The sequence below is a fragment of the Cupressus sempervirens genome, chromosome 5 (assembly GCF_028749045.1).
Source record: "Cupressus sempervirens isolate cs-2001-9-10 chromosome 5, ASM2874904v1, whole genome shotgun sequence".
Taxonomy (NCBI): domain Eukaryota; kingdom Viridiplantae; phylum Streptophyta; class Pinopsida; order Cupressales; family Cupressaceae; genus Cupressus; species Cupressus sempervirens.
The window spans coordinates 484,742,794-484,766,794 of record NC_143122.1 but is presented as its reverse complement, the minus strand read 5'-3'; the positions used below and the strand labels follow the sequence as shown (position 1 = coordinate 484,766,794).

Below are 24,001 nucleotides of genomic sequence, written 5' to 3'. Positions count from 1 at the left end.
GGCCAAATAAAATATGGTTTTCCTATGTAATAGTGATTCATTAGATATAATTAATTTCCTATTAATCCCTATATGGACTATCATCGATCTTGGCCAAACACTGAGTTTGCAGAATATAAACGAACGAAATGAAGATAGATTGAAATGAGGTGTCAATATCAAGATGGAAGCGCTAGTTCTCGTAAGGAAATTAAAGATAGATCTCAAATAGAAAAACAACTTGTAATCTTCTAAAGGACAATAAGTCCTAGATGAGTGGCAAGACTCATTGTACTGAAGCAATGATACAATGTAAAAAGACTTGATATAATTTTGTTAAAAAGACTTGATATAATTATATTAAAACTAATACTAAAATATAAAAATAAGAAATTATTATTATTTAATCGATATTATCAATGAAATAATATTTAGTATGATATTTAAAATAATTAGAAAATAATAAAATTACAAAGAATAAATAAAAAAATTAAATTATATACAAGAAACAATATTATAGAAAGTATGTTAACTTTCTAAATAGAATTTAATAATAAATAATAATAAACATAGAATAAGTAAATAGATTATATAACATAGAATAATATAGATTAATTAATTCTAATGAAAAGTCAAGAGATATTTAATACATAGACATGACTCCTTGAAATTAAGATATAAAAGGTAGGAGAGTTTATTTTAGAGAGGGAAAAGGAGGAGAAGATATGAGTTCAAAAGGGAAAAATGGAAGAGGAAACTAATATGAAGAAAACAAGTGACTTTCTAAAAAGGTATCAATGATATTGAAAGGATGTGAACCTTCGAAAGGGTCATAATTATAAATAGTTGCGACTATTCAAAAAATTTGTAATTATAAAGTATTGGGACTTTTCTAGAGGATTTTAATTTTAAGTGCTGTGACTTTTCAAATGATCTCTATTATGAGAAGTTGTGACTCTTGGAAAAGAAGAAACAAAAAAGTATATTTTATCTTTTCCTTATAAATAGAAAAGGAAGAATTTTAGAAAGTAAATATACAATTGAGATAATCTAGTAGGAATAATTCATTAAAGGGTCGACTAAGGATAGAGCCATATAGACCAAGAAAAGAGGAAGGTAAGAAAGGTATGTTTATTGATTATATTTGTTTAATTATATTTATGATTTATTTATATTTATGATCATATTTGTCGATAATTTATGTACATATGTATATGTAAAGAGGAATAATTCATTAAAGAGTCGACTAAGGATAGAGCTACATGGACGAAGAAAAGAGGAAGGTAAGAAAGGTATGTTTATTGATTATATTTGTTTAATTATATTTATGAATTTATTTATATTAATGATCATACTTGTGGATAATTTATGTACATATGTATATGTAAAGATGGAATTTGAAATGGATAACACACGACTTAACAGTTAATGGTTTAAGATCAAGAGAGTCCCCTTTTAGGGAAGAATGTGATCTTGATATGGTTACTAGACTATGATCAAGAGAGTCCCTTAGGGAAGAGGGTGGTCTTAATATGTTTTTAAGGCCGGAATATTCCCTAGATGTTAACATATGCATATTTGTCAAGGGCCCTGGATAGAGAATGTCTCTTCTAGGAAGGACTTTAAGAAAAGCACTTCATAGAAGACGGAGAAGTAACCGGGGATCTAAAGATCCTCAAGAGGGTTATTGATCTCGATGTGGAGACGTCTTTAAGGTTGGGTTAGGATAGAGGGTAGAATAGTGAAATATAATTTATTATTGTATAAATTCTAACATTGGTTATGTAGGTATTCTTGTCCTAGCTAGTGGAGGCATTACATATGTTAATGATTTAAAAACTCCTTAGTAAGAGTAAGTATGTCAAACTTAGTAGATTTAGTAAGTTTCAACGTGTCTACGATGAGGAGCATTGATCTAAGTAGAACATAGGATTGTGGAATAGGTACATGCAGAAGTGTTAACTGATAATTACAGAAATCAGAATAAGATGTGTTTGGAATTGATCTTGAAAACTGACTTATGGGCACTAGAAGACCTGATACTTAGGGAAACAGTTCTCCCTAATATAGAGATTATGAGAATGCAATTTGCGCACTGGACCATAAATTGGGCACATTTTTTAGCTTAGCAAAGTTGGCCTTTCAGATTTGCAGAACTTGACAACCTTGTTAAATAAAGAGATTTGCAACGGGAATGGGACTTGGGAAGTGGGCAAATGAACTCATAAGGTTCTGTAATTTGGCATGGTAGAACTATGTCAAGTGTAGAATGCATTGGAACAAACAACATGGTCTCATCAATCATAGATTTTAAACTGTAACAGCACAAATATGGGTATTGAGAATTCGGCAAACCATATCAGCACTGCATCAGAATATATTGCATTTGGATTGGTCATTAGAAACACATCAAATAGATTCATCAGGAGATGGAACTTGGCACACGTCTCTGAAGTCCACAACACAGTGGTGAAGGAATTTCACCAATAGTCACAACTGGACCAAAGTTGTGAATTTGAGAGCACCAATAGGATTAAAAGAGCATACCCACCCCCTTTAATGCTATTATTGTAGGCCATGGGGGATGTCCATCAGGAAAGTTACATTAGGATCATGTGGATATTATCATTGCCCTTCCATTTTCGCCTTGTAGATTCATTTTCCATCTTACTTTGTGATGTAGAATCGATCTCGATCACATTCATGTGATCAAAAGACCACTAACCTCCTAGTAAAGTGAAGTTTACCATTAATTGCAAATATAGTTGGAAGACTGCCATTTTTCCCCTTTCCCTCAATAACCTTGGTACGGTCGATTTGTGCTCTTGATGTGGAGATTATGAAGTACCATGATTTTTTTCTTTGGTTCCTTGATGAGAAATCTTTTACTTTTCTTGTTATTGCCCACAAAGTGTAACTTAAAGTTGGACTACCTAGCTGATTTTCATTTGGATGGCCCTATTTTGCCTTAGGGACTTGTGTTACTTATTCCTTTTAAGGAGTTTACTATTGTGGCCACTAATGAATTTTCTTTTAGTTATGAAATTGTTTATCTTTTTACCTTTGGATTAAAGTTTACTTTTTGAGGCATTTTCTAGTGGAAATTGTCAACAAGGTAGGTTGTAATTTGATTTATGTAAATGGCCATAACTAAGGAGAATTCCCAATGAATCATGCAAGGGGTAGAGCATTGGGGGAATATACTTCCATCTTTTAGTCTTGGGGTTTAATAGAGAAGACCCCCTTGTCATCACCCTTTACTATGTCCTAATATTAGGGATAAATAATCCCATAAATTCATCTTAGCAAGTGTTGTATTATCGCCTAAACTCGGCAAGGTTATGAATAATAATTACACAATAATAGGACTTTGTACAATGATAGGTATATTCTAAGGCCAGCACAAGAAATTGTCACTCAACGAAACTACAAGAATTGAACTTATCTGTAAACCTTGTAATTTGAGATATTATCTATATATGTGACCACTTGGGGTTGAGGAATTATGTAAAAGATATTATTTATTGTTACCTTAAGGTGGTTATAGCTAACTTGTTCCATCGTATTATACCTGACCCATAAATTCGTGAAGTGCCCAATCTTGGAAGCGATATCTCTTCACCGAGTATGGATGTATATATAATTGATAATTTGAACTAATAACCAATAAGATTAGGATCCAATTGACTATAGTTAAGAACCTCAAATTAGATGTACATTGTGAAATTTTGACCAAGTTCCAAGAGGAAGTCGAAAACAAGGGGGAGGATGTAATGCCCCTCTTCTTATGCACTTAATGAAACCCTAATTTCATGAATGAGCCCTTTTAGAAGGTTAGATAGATTAAGATTGTGAGATGTGATGTTCCATTCAAGAGATCAATGATGACCTTCGTTGAGAATATTGTTGTGAATCATATATTGATTCTCCATGAGGAAGATTGATGTATTGCATTTTATGAAGGGATGTTATTAAGAGGACTTCTAGGATTCTGGTATATCTTCCCCTTCCTCGATTGAACATTTGTGGTAACCTATATGAGGTAGATATAGCATTCATTCATCTTCATGATTAGATCTATTTGATAATGTTAGGTCAATGTGTTTAGACATTATTGAACAGTATATTGATGTCATTATATTAGAGAAATACCTACAATGATGACTTTATGATATTTCATGCTTTTTTTTTTCAAGGATGATTAATTCATACAGCTATAAAGGTAGAATGATTTAGTAGTTACCTTAGTAAGAGTCATCAAGAATTGTAGATGGAATTTGTGCCAAGATAAGAAGTGTTTATATGTTAAAGTTGCTGTATGATGTTCAATATGTCAAGTGAGTCATTGTGCTAGTAATGTTATGAGAATATTTTGTTCAGGATGTTAAAACTAATATGTTGATGTTTTATGATTTAGACTATATTAACATAGGATGTAATGCTCTTATCTGATGATTGATTAGAAAACTAGTATGGAGATGATTATGCACGCATACTGATTATTGGACTTATTTGATGTTATGATTATAAATATTATCTTTTCATGGTTATCTCATGATGATATCGTTAGTGAATTCATTATGGTTAATTGAATTGAAAGGGTATACTATTGTGATGAATATTTTCTATATGGATAATTCTGAAAATGGTTAATTAAGTTAAAGTGGTATGGCTATGGTTTTAATGTGAATCATTTGTGATGTACATTGTAAATTGGAAAATTTTGAATTAAGTTGATTTGGTTGAATAGTGATTTGAATTATGTGATGTTGTTATTTCTGCTCATTATTTATGTATATATTTGATTTTTTGGACTGCTGATATTTGAATTGAGATGTGCAGAAAAGTCCATGGAATTAAATTGGGAGAACTAGGACCAAACATTTGTGAAATAGTCAGCCAAGGTTGCGTCTAAGGAAGGGACAAAACCTCATTTGTAACAGTTTTATTCGTAAATCTATTGCTTGCATGTGTGTGTAATTGTTATTTTCGTATTTGCAAATATATAGTTTCTAGGTGTACGTGTCATGCATGTTGTGATGTGTAATTGTAGTGTCACTTGACACATGTAATGTATATATATGTGACAATGACATGTCCACTTAAAAAACATTTGAAACCTACCTTGACCATAGTACCCTTTTGGAATCCCAATGTGATCCACTTGCTTAAAGAGCCTCAGGTTGGGTCAAATCTCTTGGAACCTGATGGAGCCCAAATTCTAGTCTCCAGTTTTGCACACTCTCCTATCACTTCGTTATCCATGTCATGTTAGCCAATGGGAAAGATATAACCAGGAGATGCCTATGTTTGAAATATATATATTCAAGTCCATGATTAAATTAATACAAAGAAAAGTAATAGTACTGATGTGAAGGCTAATAAGAGGAGTGAATAGAGCAAACAAACAGAACCAATACATCCTCTGTTATCCACTATAGTTTCAGAAATCTGAGATGTAATATTAGTTTCATGGAGCTTATTAGAAATCTATATCCTGTCAAACAGTCTTTGCAATGTGCTATTGTTTAGGAAAAGCTTACTAAAAAATCCTTTCTTTGTGCTGTATAGCATAATGCTGCAAATTGAGTTGTTTGTCATTTGAACAGAAGTTACAGTACTGGATTATTGTAACACTCTAAACAGTTTATAAGCATCATCTAATATGCCTGTTGTGCACAGACCATCAACAAGTAATCCATAAGTTATTAGGAACAAATCCAGATTCCAACATTTTTATGAAGAAGTCATAAGCTAAATGAGCAAGATCAGACCTGCACATTAAGTTTATTAGAGAATTGAATGAAACTGTGACAGGATCAAAGCCTGCTCTATGCAACGATAAGATAGAAATGTTTGAATGAAGGAGGAGTCTGCATTTTTAAAAGAAACGATAAGATTGAAGGCCTGATAATGATGAAGCCAAACATATCGCTGAAGATGAACCCTTTAATATGATGCCCAATAGAAGACATGTTGTTGTGAATATTCTCCAGGCCATATCACATGAATACCATAATGTGACTACCCAAATCGTTGGATGCATCCAGCTTGTAGAAGACTTAATCTGTTCAGCATCCATCTATGAGAAAGAAAAGTAAAAGTAGAAGCGAGGACAGGAGTTATGGTCTGAGCCTAAGCCCCCGTCTTGTCACAAGCACAGCTATGGAAGCAGAGACAGGTTCAGAAATCAACGCTTGTTTTTTTTCCCACCACTATCCTTGTGTGAAATATTGCCCGTGGAAATAGGCCAGAGGATCTTCGAGTAACATTTGAATAGTTTAGAATGGTAAAAGGTGTTTTTTGCTTTTTTTATAAAATATACTAGAATACACAAGGAATTCCACATGCAGAGTGACGGCTTCAAATTTTACGCTTGGAATGCATCCATGGAGATTCAACCCATTAATCCAGTATTGCATCAAGGAGCCGTCAAGTATGAAGACAATCTCCATTACTTAGTAGTGAATGCGGAAGGAGCATCTTTGACGGTTTCAGACATTGAAGATGGTGAATCACAATCTATGTTTACATTTACATGTCAATGAGACTCCACTCATCTGCAAAATGTGAAATCCCATCTCCAGCGATATTAACAGACAAATGAAAGTGAGTTTTCGTGAAGCCCGTGCAAGATAACATTAAGCAATAAGGAGAACATACGGTGGTCTTGCTGAAAGAAGTGTTAATCTACCACGGGGATGTCATCCAGCAAAATTTATTTGTATTCTCTTTGATTTCCAACAAGTAAATCTGGAACCAGTCGCCCATGGTGCCATCAAGAGTTTTTAGAAGAATCGCACGCCATGAATAAAGAAAAATAAATCAAAGAGAAGTTGGGAGCCAAAGAAATAAAGAATTATAAAGTGGCTGCCCGTAAATGAATTAATTAATAATTATTATCTTGCCACAACGAATAAATTAAGGTAATGGAAAGGTGCGACGAAAGTTAGGAAGTGTTATTTAATTTTATTTTTTAAAAAGATATATGATTTTTCATTTGAAAAGTCGCATCTTCCTTTGAATGGGGGATACAAATAAGGAGTATTTCATTTGTAAAAACATATTCATATATCCGAAAACATTCATATTCTGAAGAAGTCTTTTATATTACTTGTACGGAATATAATTATTATTTGGAACTCTGTATACAATTTAAATGTTGGATAAGTGGACAAGGTCATTTAGCATTTAAATTCAATCATCACAGATAGTGTGAAATATTAAATTGTTTCTGTATCTGTGCCCAATTTGTCTCCCTGCCAAAGGAGTTAAAATTCAATCTGGATTAATTTAAGATTGCATAAATATTTGATCTGTTGCATCTTGATTATTTAATTGTTGGCAGTAAAGTGTATAAGAATATTATAAAGTTGTATGTGAAAATTCACTGAAGTTGACTCTATTGCCTGCATGAGCAGAGGCACTAGTCTTTTTATTATTGAAGTTAGCAAATCTATATATTCCTTCTACAAGCATCAGATCTATTATTAAAACCTTATATAATTCATTCAATTCACACTCAGCATCCAGTTTCAATTTCATCGAGTTCAAGGACCTTGCCAGTCAAAGAACTCCAAAGCTTAAATTCACTTTAGAAAAGCTCTGAACCAAGTGATCAGGTTCGAGGAGAAGGTCTACCTGCCTGGGTGTAGCGGAGACTGAAGTGCAGAGGAATCGAGAAGTATTCCCATTCATTGGCTAGAACTAATTGAGAAGTCCTATTGGAGAAGTGGCAGGGTCTTGGATTTCCAATCTGTGGTTTTGGGAACCAATAGAACCCGTATGTAAACTTTAGGTGGGTTTTTGAGGGATCAAATGAGCACCTAAGGTTGAGTTTAGGCCACTTTTAGCAAGCCCACTTGGTATACCTATGGGTAAGAGTCGTTTTTAACCCTCAAACAACACATTGTTGACTTGGGTGGCCTTCCAAAAGTTGGTTTTCCAAGATGCACGAAAATCAACTTTTGGAAGCATGACCTTGGATAGGCAACCTTCCATTTCGATGCAAGAGACCCTTTTCCCTTTCAAAACCCACCTTTTTAGTTGCCAAACATAATAACCTGTAAGGGGTTGGGAAGAGGGACCAATGAGAGCTTATACTTTCTCCTCTTTTTAGTGGGTTCCTTCATTGTTGGCTAAGTGTCCACCCACTCTACAACTTTGGAGACATTCTAGGGGTTAGGGGATTTTGGGAGGTTGGAATGAGGCTCTTCATCAACTTTCTCGCCATAGCTTGGACCAAGGTTGGTCTCTTTCCCACTCTCTCTCACATTATGTATTTGATGTTCTTTATGGTAATAATAGATGTAAGGTATTGTGTTGTGTTTAATTGTCTTGAGAAAATGTAATGTGCAAACATTTGTTGAGTAATCTTGTTGCAAAAATTTATCTTATTGCCTATGTTGTTGTGGGAGTATCAAGGCCCATCTCTTCCTTGGGAGGTAGAGATGGCCTTGGGGGTTAAGGGAAGTGACCCCTTTGAGTGTAGAGTCTCTCCTCAATGAAGAGAGGGATGCAGCAAGGATGTATGGGCTTCTTGTACCACTTTGCAAATGGGGGTCATAAGGGGAGTTTTTAGCTAGCAAGCCTTTTTGGAGCTCATAAATATTTTGGGGGTATGTTATGTGATAGCAATGTGCATTCTTTTGTATAGGATAGAAAGTGTTCTTGTTATATGTTGGCAATTTCCTCATTCAGATGTCCACCTTCACCCCATTATTGACCATTGAAGGTCATTGTGATCTACAGTCCCAAACCCCCACTTGTTAGTGGGATCTCTTGTCATCTAAGAGATTTGATTACGAGGGGGTTTGGAAGTGGCGACTAGAATCAAGAACTTGGACAACTAAAATTATCACTATTAAATGCCAAATGAAAAAGATAACTATGTAACTATCCTTTGGCATTTAATGTTTATATTTATCAATATCATTTTGGTATTTGGCATTGATCAATAATAAAGTATCATACTATAAAATGTATTTAGTTTTAGGATTATGTATATTTCTTTAAATATTTTGTATATAAAATAGATATAGACACACACACCCAAACCCATGTACCCTAGGGGAAAAAAAAATTGCCCGTAGCAGTACCAGCAACTTAGTTCAAACAGACTTTCAGAACTCCATAATAGTTCAGCCACAAAATACAAATCACTTAATACATGATGGAGAATTGAATGCGTGACAGAAACAATCATGATAAGTAATACAAATTTTGTCCAGAACTTTCCATAAAAACACTAGCAATATGTGCTTGTTCGATTGGCCATCCTCTAAAGATCATATTTGGAACTATGTATGAAAACTAGGTTTAAATATCTCCATGTGTTAAAGGGTTTTCAACTTTTCCCACCTTTTATGGATGATGGGGTGAATGATCACTGTACAACTCTATGAGAGGTCTCTCTCACAAAAGGTAACCTTCATTTTGCCAAGAATGCTATCAATGCCATAGTTACGAGAAACAGAATTGGCACAGACTCGACAAGATGATTTTTGCCTTCGAATTGAACTTAGCACCCAGACTTAGCAAAGTCTCAACAAATTGGAAAAACCAAAAAAAAATCATAAAATTTTTAGGACTTCAAACTTGTTTCATGCACCCTGTAATAAATGTACCTTAAAGACGCAATAACATCATCAAATAGAAGCTAATTTGATCACATACACAAGTATACATCAATCAAATAAGTATAAATACAAATTGTAGCTAAAGGAAATAACACACATATAAAAATATTATCAAATGTATACAGAACTCGTGGAAAATGAAATCCATGGCATCAAAACAATAATCATAATCAAAATTATAAGACCGGCTAAAAGGAGACTGCATTACTCATCCCAACAACACAGCAAGTCATATGCTAGTGTCTAAGATGGGTCTTGGATGATGATGAAGCCATGAAATTTTCTTGTGTTGAATGACTGGTGGGCATATTCATGTGAGGAATTTATTAGTAATTTTGTTAAACCCTCAATACTGCATTATTTTGTTGACAAGCTCATTAACATAGAGTGATTAAAAAGATAAATAATTATCCTCTATTTTGATTTTAGCTAGGATACTAATAGATAAGATTCTTTTATGAGTTGTCTATGCTAGACATTATTGATGCATTTTGAATCATGAAAATGGCGTTTCTTGCCAGCTATGATCTAACTTCTGTTGAGCAGTACAAGAACTGTAGCATGCTTATTTTACCTACGGCAGTACTCTTAAGCTAAACAAGTTTTCCAATATATGAAACAAGATAATCCTTGAATGTGGCTTTGACCATGAATATGCAGAGATTTGTAACAAGGGAAATGAATTTTGTGTATTTTTATGATCATGATTCATAATTGGCCTATTACTTGCTTAGACTTCCAGTTTGATGAGGGTTTGGGAACAACACCAAAATCAGGTTGAGGATAGATCTCCTTGTAGGGGACTAGAGACAATGCCCCCAGCAAGTTTGAGGGTAGCACTCCTTGTGGAGGCCTGAGACCAATGCTTCTAGTGTACTTCGAGGGAAGTGCACCTGGGGCATTCCTTGTTGCAATATAGGGTGGGGTTGAGGAGCGGAGCCCCCACCACCAAGCCCAAATGAAGACCTTCAAAACCACACAAACCTTCATCACGCACACCATTTTCATAGTTTTTTCAAATCCTACATGGGCCTGACATAAACCAAATAAAAAGAATCGAAATTTTGTGAGTTTTTTTAAAATAAAATAATTTGGCAGTCTTTGGCACAAACTCGCTAAGAATCAGCAAGTCTAGGAAAGACTCAGCCAAGTCTGAGGTCAAGTCTCCCAAATTTGACCAACTTGGCTTGCCTTAACTTGCCGATTCTTGGCAAGTTAGGATGAGTCTCATTACAACACATTCTTAGGTCTACCCAAAACTAAGATTATAAAAGTCCCCAAACCTGATAATGGTGAAAAAAGTTTGTGCACAAAATGCGATGTATTCACATTTCAACAAAAGTGTCATTGACCACAATCTCCTTCATCCTCTTTTCCTACAGAGTCTCAAACTCCTTCCGTTTGTTCCAATCATATGTCATAACCATAAATTGCAATGTCTCTTGTAGCTCAAGCATACTCTCTAGTAGAAACTATAGAATGAAATAGGAAGAAAATCAAGCGTCAAATAATTTGAGGAATACTTTCTTGCAAAGATCTAAAACAATGCAAATGAAATGCGATAGTTTTAAATGTATTATGGAAGTCACAACCATAAGTTGCAATGGCTCTTGTAGCTCAAGCATCTCTCTAGTTGAAACTATAGAATGAAATAAGAAACAAATGTAGTCTAAAAATAAGATAGAGGATTTTTTCTTGCAAAGAACCAAAACAATGCCAATGAGGAATGGCAGTTGTAAATGGACATTTGTATCTTCTTTCAATCAAACACCTACTATTTCACCCACTCTACCATTCCAATTTTTTTGAGTGCAATATTCATGGCATGCACGCACAGGGTCTAAAGATGTGCCTCTATATATATTGTATCAACATGCCCACTGTCATACATGGCTTCTCTTACTATCTGAAACTAGAACTCGACATGTTCGCATTTTCTTGAGCAATCAATCGCTTGCCAGAAAAAGGGCCCATCAATGCTAGACAATGTCTAATATCCATCCACCCATCCATGATTACATTATAGTCATGTGCTACCCTTTTTCTCCTCCAACAAGTCAACCTTGGAATAACCTTTTCCTTAGAGAGTGTGTAATATCCCCTAATAGCAAAATCTAATATAAATATATAATAGCTAGTTGATCATTGAATCCATAAATAAGATGACTAAATAAATAAATATAACTTAATCAATGTTTATATCAGACAAAAAAAAAAATCATACAGATCAAACAACATAATTAAAATCTATATTATCAATTATCTTAGGAATATATTCAATATCAATAATAAACAAAAACATTTAGTAGAATGATATAATAAAAGGCAAATAATGAATAATAATAATCTAAATAGTATGGACCAAAAGTCGTGACCTAGGTGAGAGACCATTGAACATCACTTGGAAAACACTCATATAAGAGTAAGGGCGGCTAAGGAAGGAAACAATCAACCAGGGAATAGACAGAGAAAAACACAAGACGGGAAGGAGCAAAAGGACTATCGAGTACTAGTCATCATCTTACGTTGGTAGAGAATCAACTAGGCGGATTGATCTGTGGAGGAGGAATCATCAAAATAAAGAAGATACTCACAGATAAACATAAGCAGCAAAGGAATAGGAGGCATAGAGGAAGGCCACACATGATAGAGAATTCCCGGGAGAAAAAGGCTAAATGGCATACAAGCACGAGACCATCAGAAGATCAAGAAGAGGATGTGGATGCTAAAGTTGAAAGAGAAATTTATATTGATTTTTAATAAATAGCAAAACATACCTATCCACGGGAAATACATATATTGTCCGGAATAGACTCAGGCATCGAACATGGGAACAAAAATATAGAATCAAAACTCCAAACAAAAAAACTTATTATAATCACAATAGCGAGTAGAGAAGAGAAGATAGTTTGAGATTTCATGCACACCAAACTTGCATGACGCACATAGGAGCCTTGTCACTATAGCAGGTCATAACTACGCTACATAAAAACACATTCGATATCAGGAAACAATAATAGGGATATGCAACGACGATAGGGAAGAACGATAACTACAAAGAAACATATGTGAAAGGAGAATGAAATGGCTATGAACATCATAAACTACATAGGAAGGATATCAAATAGGATCAAACATTGAAGTAACTTAAACCCATTGAGAAGCCATTCATTATTTAAGAAGATGACTAATGGAAAGAAAGTCTATTTGGGATACAACCAAAAAAACTGAACATTGTTCTGATATGCATGACGTTGCCAGACCAAATACTTGTGACTATGGTGTATATAAAGTGCACAATATGAAGGAGATATTATAAGAAAATCATGAGGAGTTAAGTTAGATATTCTTGGCATACCGTACCATCTAGAATTGCGAAAGGTTACCAAACAATAGCTATTGATAGTGTTAGAGATATCATCACATATCAATCTTAATAGATAATACACAGTCAAAAATCTATACACAATGAAATTATACGAAGAACTATAAAGTAAAATTAAAACTAAAAGGAACCAGAGATAAATATGAATCGATTGGTAGATAAGATTATCAAGATCAAGGATTGAGATAAGAACCTTCTAGTTCTCATAGAAATCAAGTTAAACTTGATAGAGGGCATTCTAAATGAATGTCGAGTTTTTACAAAGAGAACTCAAAGACTAGAGGGCATTCGTAATCGAATGTCAGGATTCCAAATTGGAATCCTAGAGAGAGATTTGTAGAAAATCTCTTAGAGACAATATATATATTGTAGTGGTCAGTCATATGCAAATGTCAAAGATAAGAGACTTGGAAGAGGTGGGATCTCTACCAAGTAATGTTTCCAGAGATCCCAAAGAGGCCTAAGGAAGATGGTCTTTTAATGATAATCATCTAATCAAGATATAGTTCTCATCAGAGGGTTAGGTGGTTTGAGAAAGATCTCTCCCAAGGGATTAGGAGGGGTAGTTTGGGTAGAATTTTAGATTAATATTTACTAATTCAAGGTTTCTGATATATTTTACATGCAAATTTTGATATTGTACTAACAATTTGTTGCAGGGTATAGCATTCAGTCCTAACCTAAAAGAGGGGACATCACAGAGTGGCCCTCGATATAGTCCCATTGGGACCCACATAAGCTTGACCAACTCTTATTACCTTGTCAAGCATTTCCTTATACAAAGGAGATTGAAATGGAAAAAATGTGGTGAGCAAAATAGAAATTGGCAATGGTATTGTCTAGAACTCCCCTTCCATTCACAATGAGCATACATGTGATTGGGTTCAATGAGGATGAACTTATATTCTGTTTCCTTCTTAGTGCCACTTCACTCACCTCAAATGACAAAAAATGAAAGTGGCTACCTAAATCATGTGGTGTACTGGAAACTGTCGGTGCAAAATTTCACATAAAATAACTTGATGATCTCAACCCTCATTTCAAGTGTGAGTTTTTTCACAAAGCCTAACCCCTTTACCAAGAGAGTGCAAAATAATGAGCATTAACCATAGTAATGCTGCCATTCCAACCCTCTAGGCAAATATTCCATTTCCATTTCCAACTTTTTCCTGAATTAGATACTCTATTTGTGTCAACTTCAAGTATCATTGGAGACTATTGCAAAGAATTTTTGTTCATAAAAATGACCCTTTAGCGTTCTGTTCCAACAACTCTAAAGACAATCAGATTGCAATACAGTTGCAACTGGACTATTTGTGGTTGCTTAGGATTTGCATACGGCTGTCAACTGACTCCTCATAAAAATTATTCTCCAAATCAAAATCAGTATTAACATTGAATATATCCAACTTTACTAAGGAAAGTGATGCAACATAAAATAACAATATAATATACAAAACAAGTACAGCAAACATTTAAGTTTCAAAATGATAAAGTCTCAGCTGTCAGCTATTGAAACAATTTGAAAATGGTATACTATGGTTTCTAGGTTTCCTTCAGTTGTCAATATGAAACTTAGCAATATTTTCAGGTAAAATGGAAAACAATTCCATTATAAGGTGCAACATTAAGGTCAAAACTTGAAGGTCTCAAATTAGCATTAAATTGCCATAATTTCAACCAGTTCTGGATTTTTTCCATTTCATCTGGATTTGACAATCAAAGACAGCATTAAATGTTATCATGGGACTTTAATGACTGTCCTATTGGGTCAAACCATGAAAACAAATTTATTCACATCCGGAAGATGATAACATTCTATTCCAACAACTCTAAAGGCAATCAGACTGCAATACAGTTGCAACTGGACTATTTGTGGTTGCTTAGGATTTGCATATGACAGTCAAGTAGTTCCTCATTAAATTTATTCTCCAAATCAAAATCAGTATTAACATTGAATGTATCCAATTTTACTATGGAAAGTGGTGCAACATAAAATAAAAATATAATATACAAAACAAGTACAGCAAACATTTTAGTTTCAAAATGATAAAGTCTCAGCTATCAGCTATTGAAACAATATGAAAACAGCATACTGTGGTTTTTAGGTCAGTTGTCAATATAAACTTAGCAAAATTCTCAAGTGTCAATAGAAAACAATTCCAATATAAGGTGCAACATTAAGGTCAAAACTTGAAGGTCTCAAGTTAACATTAAATTGCCATAATCTCAACCAATTCTGATTTATTTTTCATTTCATCTGGAATTTGCAATCAAAGACAGCATTGAATTGTTATCATGGGAGATTTATGACTGTCCTATTGAGTCAAACCATGAAAACAAATTTATTTGCATCCAGAAGATGATCAAACAAATTGTAACAAGGGAAATCCATGGTTTACAGTGATAAATAAGAGAATTTGAGTGCTGTTTGTGTTTCACGGTTTAATCATTACATGAATATTGAAAACTGAACAATGTAACTTAAAATAAAATAAAAAATTGAAACATGAAAATTTCTTGTTGCAACACGAAGATTTCTTGTTTCTTTCCAATAAACTTTACCTCTTCTTTGGAAGCAAAAAGTCTCAAGTGAAATTCCCAGCATCAAGTCGAGTTCTGTGGTGTGTCACTCTCATCAACTTCTTAAACTGCCAGTGCCATATACTTATAGTACAGAAACTAAATACGGAGACAAAAGACACAAAAATCTGCTTATAACTGTACAAGATTTCTGTAGATGCTTGAAAATGGAGGCAAGTGAAGAAGATGATCAAATAAATTGTAAGGAGGGAAATCCAGTGTTTACAGTGATAAATAACAGAATTAGAGTGCTGTTTGTGGTTTACACTTTTATCATTACATGACTATTGTCAACTGAACAACATAAATTTAAAATAAATAAATAAAATTTAAGATTGAAATAAATAATTGAAACATGAAAATTTCTTGTTCCAACTTGAAGATTTCTTGTTTCTTTTCAATAACCTTTACCTCTTCCTTGCAAGTAAAAAGTCTCAAGTGAAATATTCCCAGCATCAAGTCGAGTAATGTGGTGTGTCAGTCTCATCAACTTCCTAAACTGCCAGTGTACTGAAACTAAATATGGAGACAAATGACACAAAAATCTGCTTGTAACTGTACAAGATTGCTGTAGATTTTTGAAAATGAAGGCAAGTGAATAGTGTGCTGATATTAATGAGAGTTTAACTGCAAGAAACTGCCTAATGTGCTGAAAAGCTGCTAAAAGTCCCTATTGTGTATGACGCTACCAAAACGATTGAGTCTTCCAAAATGGAAAAATGCAAAGAGAAAGCATGATATGGAAATGATGTGGCATGTTCAAAAACCTTAGTGTTTGTTTTGGTTTAGCGTCTTTAGCCATAGGGGATGTCGAGATGTCCCCAAGATGGCTTGGTAATCGCCTAGTATACCGAAATGGTGGATGTGTTCATGAGACATACTCCTTGTAAAGGAGGCATCCCTTGTCCCATTTATCTACATTTTTCAAAACACAAGGCAGGGATAGACATTTTGTACCCACCCCTGCATCTCCAAGGCATCTCTTTAAATAAATGTCTAACAAGCAAGGGGATGTGTCACAGAATAGCCAACATTAACAATGCCAAGTTTTTTACTAGAATATTGCAAACTGTTTGTGATTCAAGTGGAAGTACAATTTGAGTAGTGCTAAGTCAAGAAGGTAGACCAATAGTGTAGTTCAATCAAAAGCTAATGATGCAACAAGGAGAGAATAAAGTGTGATTGTCAGAGAGCATTGCAGATGTCTCTTGAAGAGTATATAGCGATCGCTACTACTGAAGTAAAGAGTAAGTTGATTGGTGAATACATAGTGCAACTACTAGAACAGTTAGTGACAAGCAATAAGTGATTTGATTACAATGTCAAATCTATGTTGAATGAAGTAAAGCAGTCGCAAGGATGATATGAAGAAGTCGATAAGGTTGATGTTGTTACAATAGCAACTCATTATCATTATAGGTAAAGCATTCCCAAGATGGAAAGATGACCGCTGAAGTTGTAAAGGTTTGATGAACAGGTTGAAGAAGAATGAGTTCTTGAGTAACAGTTAATCAGCGGATGATTGGCAACCGGTGACAAGGTTGTAGTGACTTGGGGTGAATCAATTGTAATCTAGTGATGTGGATAAACATGTGGAGGTGATGACTTGGCATTACAATGATCAAGAATAATGTGTGAAGAAGATTATAGAGGAAGCAAGTGGTTGGTCAAAACGTGTTTGACCTCTCACACAGAATTCCATGAATTAGCTGGTGTGGTCATATAAAAGTGTTATAGAGCATAAGATATTGTCTTCTAGCAATTGGATCTGAGTGAGATATTTGAATTTCAAAACAATAATACATTTAGGGTTTGGTTAACCCAGTGGAAAAGGCAAACCAATATAAACATGTGAAAGAAAAAGAATTTTGTGTTGTTGATTGTGGTCCAATAAGTGTGGTGAAGAAGTGCAAGGTGTGATCTAGCTAGGAAGAAGTTAAGTGAGTTGAGAAGTGAGTTTGGGATTAAGCGGATCTAATCAAGTAGAGGTAGTGTTGTTACACAAATCATTCTTCATGTCATTCTCTAATAGGCAATAGGTGAAATCCCTTAACCGGGTGGATCTTAACAGGTCCTTGTTGTAAATCCTTTGACAGGGTGACACTTTAGCTAGTGTTCAAAGTCCTTTAATAATGCTACCCCTAACAATGTAAAGCTCCTAACAAGGCTAGAGGTAAATCCCCTAATAGGGTGGCACCTAACAGTGTCTTTGTAACTCCTAACAGGGCTAAGCTCCTAACATGGCGTACTTCAAAAGAGTACAATTATTTGTGGGTATGAATCCCAAAGTGCTTTTCATCCAAGTTGGGTTTCCATGTACCGGAATATTTGTGTCAAATGTGTGGATTTTTTCATGTGTTGAATGCTTTCATGTGCTTCTATTAAGTTTTTTATCGATTAAAGGTTCAATAAGTTGAAAAGGTTGACTGTTTGGTTGATTACCGATTCACTGCCCCCCAATAATCTAATCACTCGGGACAAACAATTGGTATCAAAGTTATGATCCTCTGTTGTGGTAAAGGCTTAACAGCTTGAGGGAAAGATCCAAGATGATGAACAAGGAAGCTCCTAAGTTCACCAAAGGAAACTACACAGTATGGTGTGGGAGGATGAAGCTCTATCTCAAAGGAATGAGAGAGCAGTATTGGAATCATGTAGTCACACAATATGTTGCTCCTGTTGGAACTCTTGATGTAGAACAATTGAGGATACAACACAAACACACAACTAGTATGAATACTATAGCAAGTACTCTTTCAAATGTAGAATACATAGATGTCCAAGACCTTGAGGCCGCTCATGACATGTGGTAGAAAGTAAAGTGATGAAGGGTGCTCCCAATAATACCATAAACACATAACAGACCTTCCGTCGAGTTTTCGGACCTCATCCGAGCACTCTAAGGCCTCCAATGGTGAGCTGAAGATTTTTCCCCAAAATTTTCCACCGAAAATCTGCAATAACTTCTCCGATACTTAAGCTGGAGCAATGAGATTTTCATGGTAGGTTTATAATTCTAAAATGAACCTTCATGTAGAAAATGAGGACATTTTGAGCTTGTATGACAAACTTACTAAAAATAGCAAGTTCCTAGAAATAGCAACCCCACTATCGACTAGTCCTTATTAAAATAGAAAAGGCTGAAAATAAAAATATTTTTGGGTCATGCAAGATTGCTCTTACACCCAGGATGCTCTTGCATCAGACACCCGAGGTAATTTGAGAAGTGACTCTATCACATCTCAAGTGTTTACAGGAAAACCAAGACAGTTAACCTCCTCCTTTGCTAACTATGATGAATCCTCTACTGGCCTCCCTTTCCATTTGACCAAGTATTCCTCATAAGTTTTGTTCTTGGTACTTTTGCCAACACAACTGTCCTAGTATCTCCTCAATCTCTTTTGTAGCTGAACTAGCTACTGGAATACTCCACTGCGCTTTTGCAACTTCATCTACATCACCTCCTTCATAATACTCTGTCAAATCTGAAATATTAAATACTAGTGAATATTCAATTCAGCAAGCAACTCCACTTCATAAGCATTTTCAGAATAGTGTCTTTTCACTATCTTGCACGGTCCAAACTTCTTCATCTTCAACTTATTATATGTACCCACTGAAAAATGCTCCTTTCTCAAAAGAACCACGTTTTCATCTCCAATCTGAAATTCCTTATACCTCCTTTTCACATCTGCCTTAGTCTTATACTATGTATTCATCTTTATAATGTGCTTCCTCACCTCTTCATGGATGTTCTTCAAATGTTCAGCAAATTCTTCTGCTTCAGCACTACTTATGTCTCCTTTATCCAACTATCACAATTCAGAAGCATTTCTGGGACTACTCCCATATACAATCTGGAATGGTGATTTACCGATACTCCTGTTTACAGAATTATTATATGCAAATTCTGCCTGAGGTAAAATCAGATCCCATCCTTTTGGTTTGTCTCCAATCAAACATCTCAACAAATTTCCTAAACTACGATTCACAACTTTTATCTATCCATCAATCTGTAGATGATGTGATGAACTGAACTTCAACTCCGTCTTCAATTTCTTCCACAATGTACGCCAGAAATACCTAACAAATTTGGTATCTCAATCTAAAACTATCCTCTTTGGCAGACCATGTAGTCTCACCACTTCTCTGAAAAACAATTCTGCCACATGAACATCACTAGTCTTCTTGCAAGGAATAAAATGTGTCATCTTTGAAAACCTGCCAACCACCACAAAAATATAATCATGACTTGGTGCAGAAGCACCTCAAATGTTCAAGCCACAGTTGAAGATTATAAAGACCACGAAGATCCTCAAAACAAATCAGAAGGAAGGAATGTATAAACAAGGTCATCAAATCAATTGGGCAGTCTTGGAACCTATCATGATGCTAAAATAATATTAGGTCTTCAAGATAGGTTTAGGTATAGGAAAGAGTTTAATGTTTAATAAAACCATTGTATGGTTTTTCAAGTTCAAACATTAAATAAAAAAAGGTAACGGTTGGTTTAGAGGGAAGTTTAGGTTGTAATAATTTGAAAATACCCAACTCAACGATGATAGTTGGTTGGAGTCAGTTATTATAGGGTATCTTATAAATTGGAAAGAGTCTCTAATGTAAAGAGGAGGGAAAAATATTGAAAGATTGGTATGTATAGACTGGTGAACAGCAATATTAAAACTTAGATATTCTGCAACTCAAATTCCATATTGAGATTTGCAAACCGATTGGTTGGCTCTACAAGTGCATTAATAAGGTTTCCTTCATCATTCCAAGTACTTTGTTGATAAGTTTCATGTTATTATAGGTTTGTTGTTACGCTTGTTGCAGAACCAGTAGATTTCTTTTAATTATTTATTTGCTGCAGTAGGTTTTAAAGGAAATGAAGATCTTTCCATGAGGATGAAGGCCTGATACTCATGGAAAGAGTTATTCTAACATGTATGATATATTACTAACCAAGCACCTGCAGAATTAAACAAGATAGGGATTCTGTCCAAACAAGGGGTTTATTTGCTGATTGGAGACATTAAACAATGTACATGTGAAGGTGAATTCATTGTTAGTTGGGATTGGAAGTGTGTGTAATCAAGTGATTGAGAAAGCCCTAGTTCAAGATTAAGAAGTGCTAGGAGTCTGCCATATGGTTCCTTTTTAAATTGTATAATTTATTATTTGATTGTCATTATTGTGATTGCTCCTCATCATGACCTCACTATGTCCTTGGTAATCCAAGAACAAAATCCATGCTAACATCCTCCCACGGCTTCTCTAGTACAGGTAATGGTTGATAAAACCTTGTATTCTGCTTCACTCCTTTCGCCATCTGACATACTCTGCAACTCTGTACAAACTTCTTCACATCTTGTTGCAACTATGGCCAGTAATAATTCTCAGCAACCAAAGCTATGGTTTTATCTCTGCCAAAATGTCCCACCAATCCTCCACTATGCTTCTCCTTGATGAGATTCTCTTTCGTTGAACTTCTAGGGATGCACAATTGGCTTCCTTTGAACAACATATTATCTTGGATCATGAAATCCAACCACTTTGTCCTGTCAAGTGTAACAAATTCTGTCCAAGCCTTCCATGCTTCACCAAAATCAGGATTATCTGGATACAAAGTACTGAGTTTCTTGAACCAAACCTCCTCTTTCTGCATTTCTGTCAGCAAAAGTTTTCTTCTACTAAGGGCATCTGCAACTTTGTTAGACTTCCCACTCCTGTATTTGAAAACAAATGTATAACTCTGCAAAAACTCAACCCACTTCAAATGTCTTTAGTTTAATTTTACTTGACTATTCAAATATTGCAAAGCTTAACGATCAGTATACAAAACAAACTCCTTAGGAAGAAGATAGTGTCTCCACTTCTTCAATGCTTGAACTATAGCATAAAATTCCTAATCATAAACGGAATTTTTTTTTTTTGCATCATTCAATTTCTCACTAAAATAAGCAATGGGTCTACCTTCTTGGCTCAAAACAGCTCCTATTGCAGTACCACTAGCATCACAATCTACTTGAAACACCTTGTTAAAATCTAGAAGTGCTACAATAGGCTGCTCAGTAACGTTCTGTTTCAACAGATTAGAACTCTTATCTACTCCTACAGTCCACTTAAATTCTTTCCTATCCTCTCTCATTGTTTCAGTCAAGGGTTCACAAATACTGCTAAAACCTCTTATGAACTTTCTTAAAAAACTAGCCAGTCCATGAAAAGATCTTACCTCTGTCGCTCTCCTTGGAGTAGGTCATTCAAGGATAGCCTTTCACTTTCTTCGGATCCATTTTCAGACCTTCTGCTGAAACTACAAATCCCAAGTACACCAACTCCTTTACAAAACTGCACTTCTTCAAGTTTATCAATAACTTTTCTTCCCTCAACTTATCAAACAGCTTGCGAATATGAATCAAATGCTCTTCCAATGTCTTACTAAAGATCATAATATCATCTAAGTAAACAATGACAAACTTACCCAGAAACTCCTTCAATACCTCATTCATGAGCCGCATGAAAGTACTCAGTGCATTGGTTAGTCGAAAAGGCATGACTAACTACTAGTATAGTCCTTTGTCTTGAAAGTAGTCTTCCACTCATCACCTTCTCTAATACGAATCTAATGGTACCCACTCTTCAGATTTATCTTTGTGAAATACTCAGCTCCACTCAAACAATCCATAATATCATCCATCCTTAGCAATGGAAATCTGTACTTGATTGTGATCTTGTTGATAACGCGAGAATCTGTGCACATCCTCCATTCTCCATTCTTCTTTGGGGCTAATATGGCTGGTACAGCACATGGACTCAAACACTCTCGAATCAACCCCTTTTGCAACAACCCACGAACTTGTCTGTTCAACTCTTCACTTTTTGCTAGTGTCATTCTATGCGCTGCCTTGTTTGGCAAATTGGCTCCTAGAACCAAATCCATGTAGTGAATGATCTTCCCCATTGGGAGCAATCCATCAAGTACATTATCCGATACAATATTAGAAAACTCTCCCAACATATATGCAACTTCTGCAAGTACCTCCTCTACTTCTTCTTTACTATCTTTTGGAATTATAGCAAAACACATATGCTCACGCTTCATACCTTTGAGAAACTCTTTTCCATCAACAAAACATATTTTGGCAGCACTGCATACCTTTTCTTCTTTCTCTTTCAACAGCTTCATCTTATGCTTCACTCCATCCTTGGTCAGAGTGTAAGTATTTGCTCGCCCAACATGTACAACATGTCTGTCAAACTGCCACGGCCTACCCAACAACAAAAGACATATGTCCATAGGTATGATATCGCATAATACCTCATCCTAGTAGCTTCCAATCTTGAACTTCACTGAGCACTACTCATTGACCATGACTTTATGATCATCTTGCACCCAAGCAATACGGTATGGACACGGGTGTTTCTGTCTCTTCAGCTTCAACTTTGCAACCATCGTTTCTACCAAATTGTCAGTACTTCCACCATCAATGATCACATCACAACACTTATCTTCACATCTACACCTTGTGCGAAACAAGCTCCTTCTTTGATCAAGTTCATTCTCACCACTCAATAGGACTCTGCTGTTAACTAGGACTTCTCCTCTTTCGGTATCTTCAGAATGTGATGATCTAGCATCTTCATCAACATGTGCAACTCTGGCCTGGCCTTTTGTTCTTCGATCGGTCCTTCCTTGGCTCTGGGAACATTCAAATACTCTGTCCTTCTTCGCAGTGAAAACATTTCCCACGAAAGCCTCCTCTTCCAGATCCTTGTCCTCTGCCTCTTCCTCTCTGATCTCTATTGTTCTGATAATGGAAACAATTGGAATTGTTTCCCCTCTGGTTCTGATTGCTACTTCCAGCCTCATCCTTGTTCTTCTGATCATCATTACGACCACCATAAGATCATCCGCCAGATCTTCCACCGCAACCTCTTCCACTATTCTTGTTGTCAAACTTATTACTCAGTTTCTTTTCAACTCTTAGGGAAAACTAGTATGCCTCCTCAATGTTATACATTCGAACCAAACTCAACTCGTCCTGAATACTTGGCCTTAACCCATTAAGATAACAGGCCACTTTCTCCTTATCAGCTTCTGCATGGCCGGTTCTAATGAGAACTCGGTAGAACTCTTCAATAAACTCTTAAACAGATTTTCCCACTTGATTCAACCCTTGCATTTTCTTCAATAGATCAAACCCACAATCCGAGGGAATGAATTGTCGCTTCAGTTTAGCTATCATTCGATCCCATCTGGTGATTTTTTCCTTTCCCTTTCTATTTCGCTCCAACTGAACCTCCTGCCACCTGATCTTTGCATGTCCCTTCAATTTCGTCTTCGCAAACTTGACCTTATCAGGATCCTCAATATCTTCATACTCAAAGTACTCCTCCAATTCATTGATCTAATTGA

General features: G+C 35.3%; 1 protein-coding gene across 3 annotated transcripts in view; it reads right to left on the bottom strand.

The window, feature by feature from the left end:
- Positions 1-24,001, bottom strand: part of LOC149556854 (Kelch repeat-containing F-box family protein) — a 111,585-nt gene that overhangs the window by 43,677 nt on the left and 43,907 nt on the right. Inside the window, exon 2 of one of the 3 annotated variants that reach the window (XM_089831443.1) lies at positions 15,568-15,621. The exons of the other annotated variants lie outside the window; for them this stretch is intronic. Coding sequence (XP_089687569.1) covers positions 15,568-15,621 — 54 coding nt within the window. The remainder of the gene's footprint in view (positions 1-15,567; positions 15,622-24,001) is intronic. 3 annotated transcript variants of the gene reach the window in all.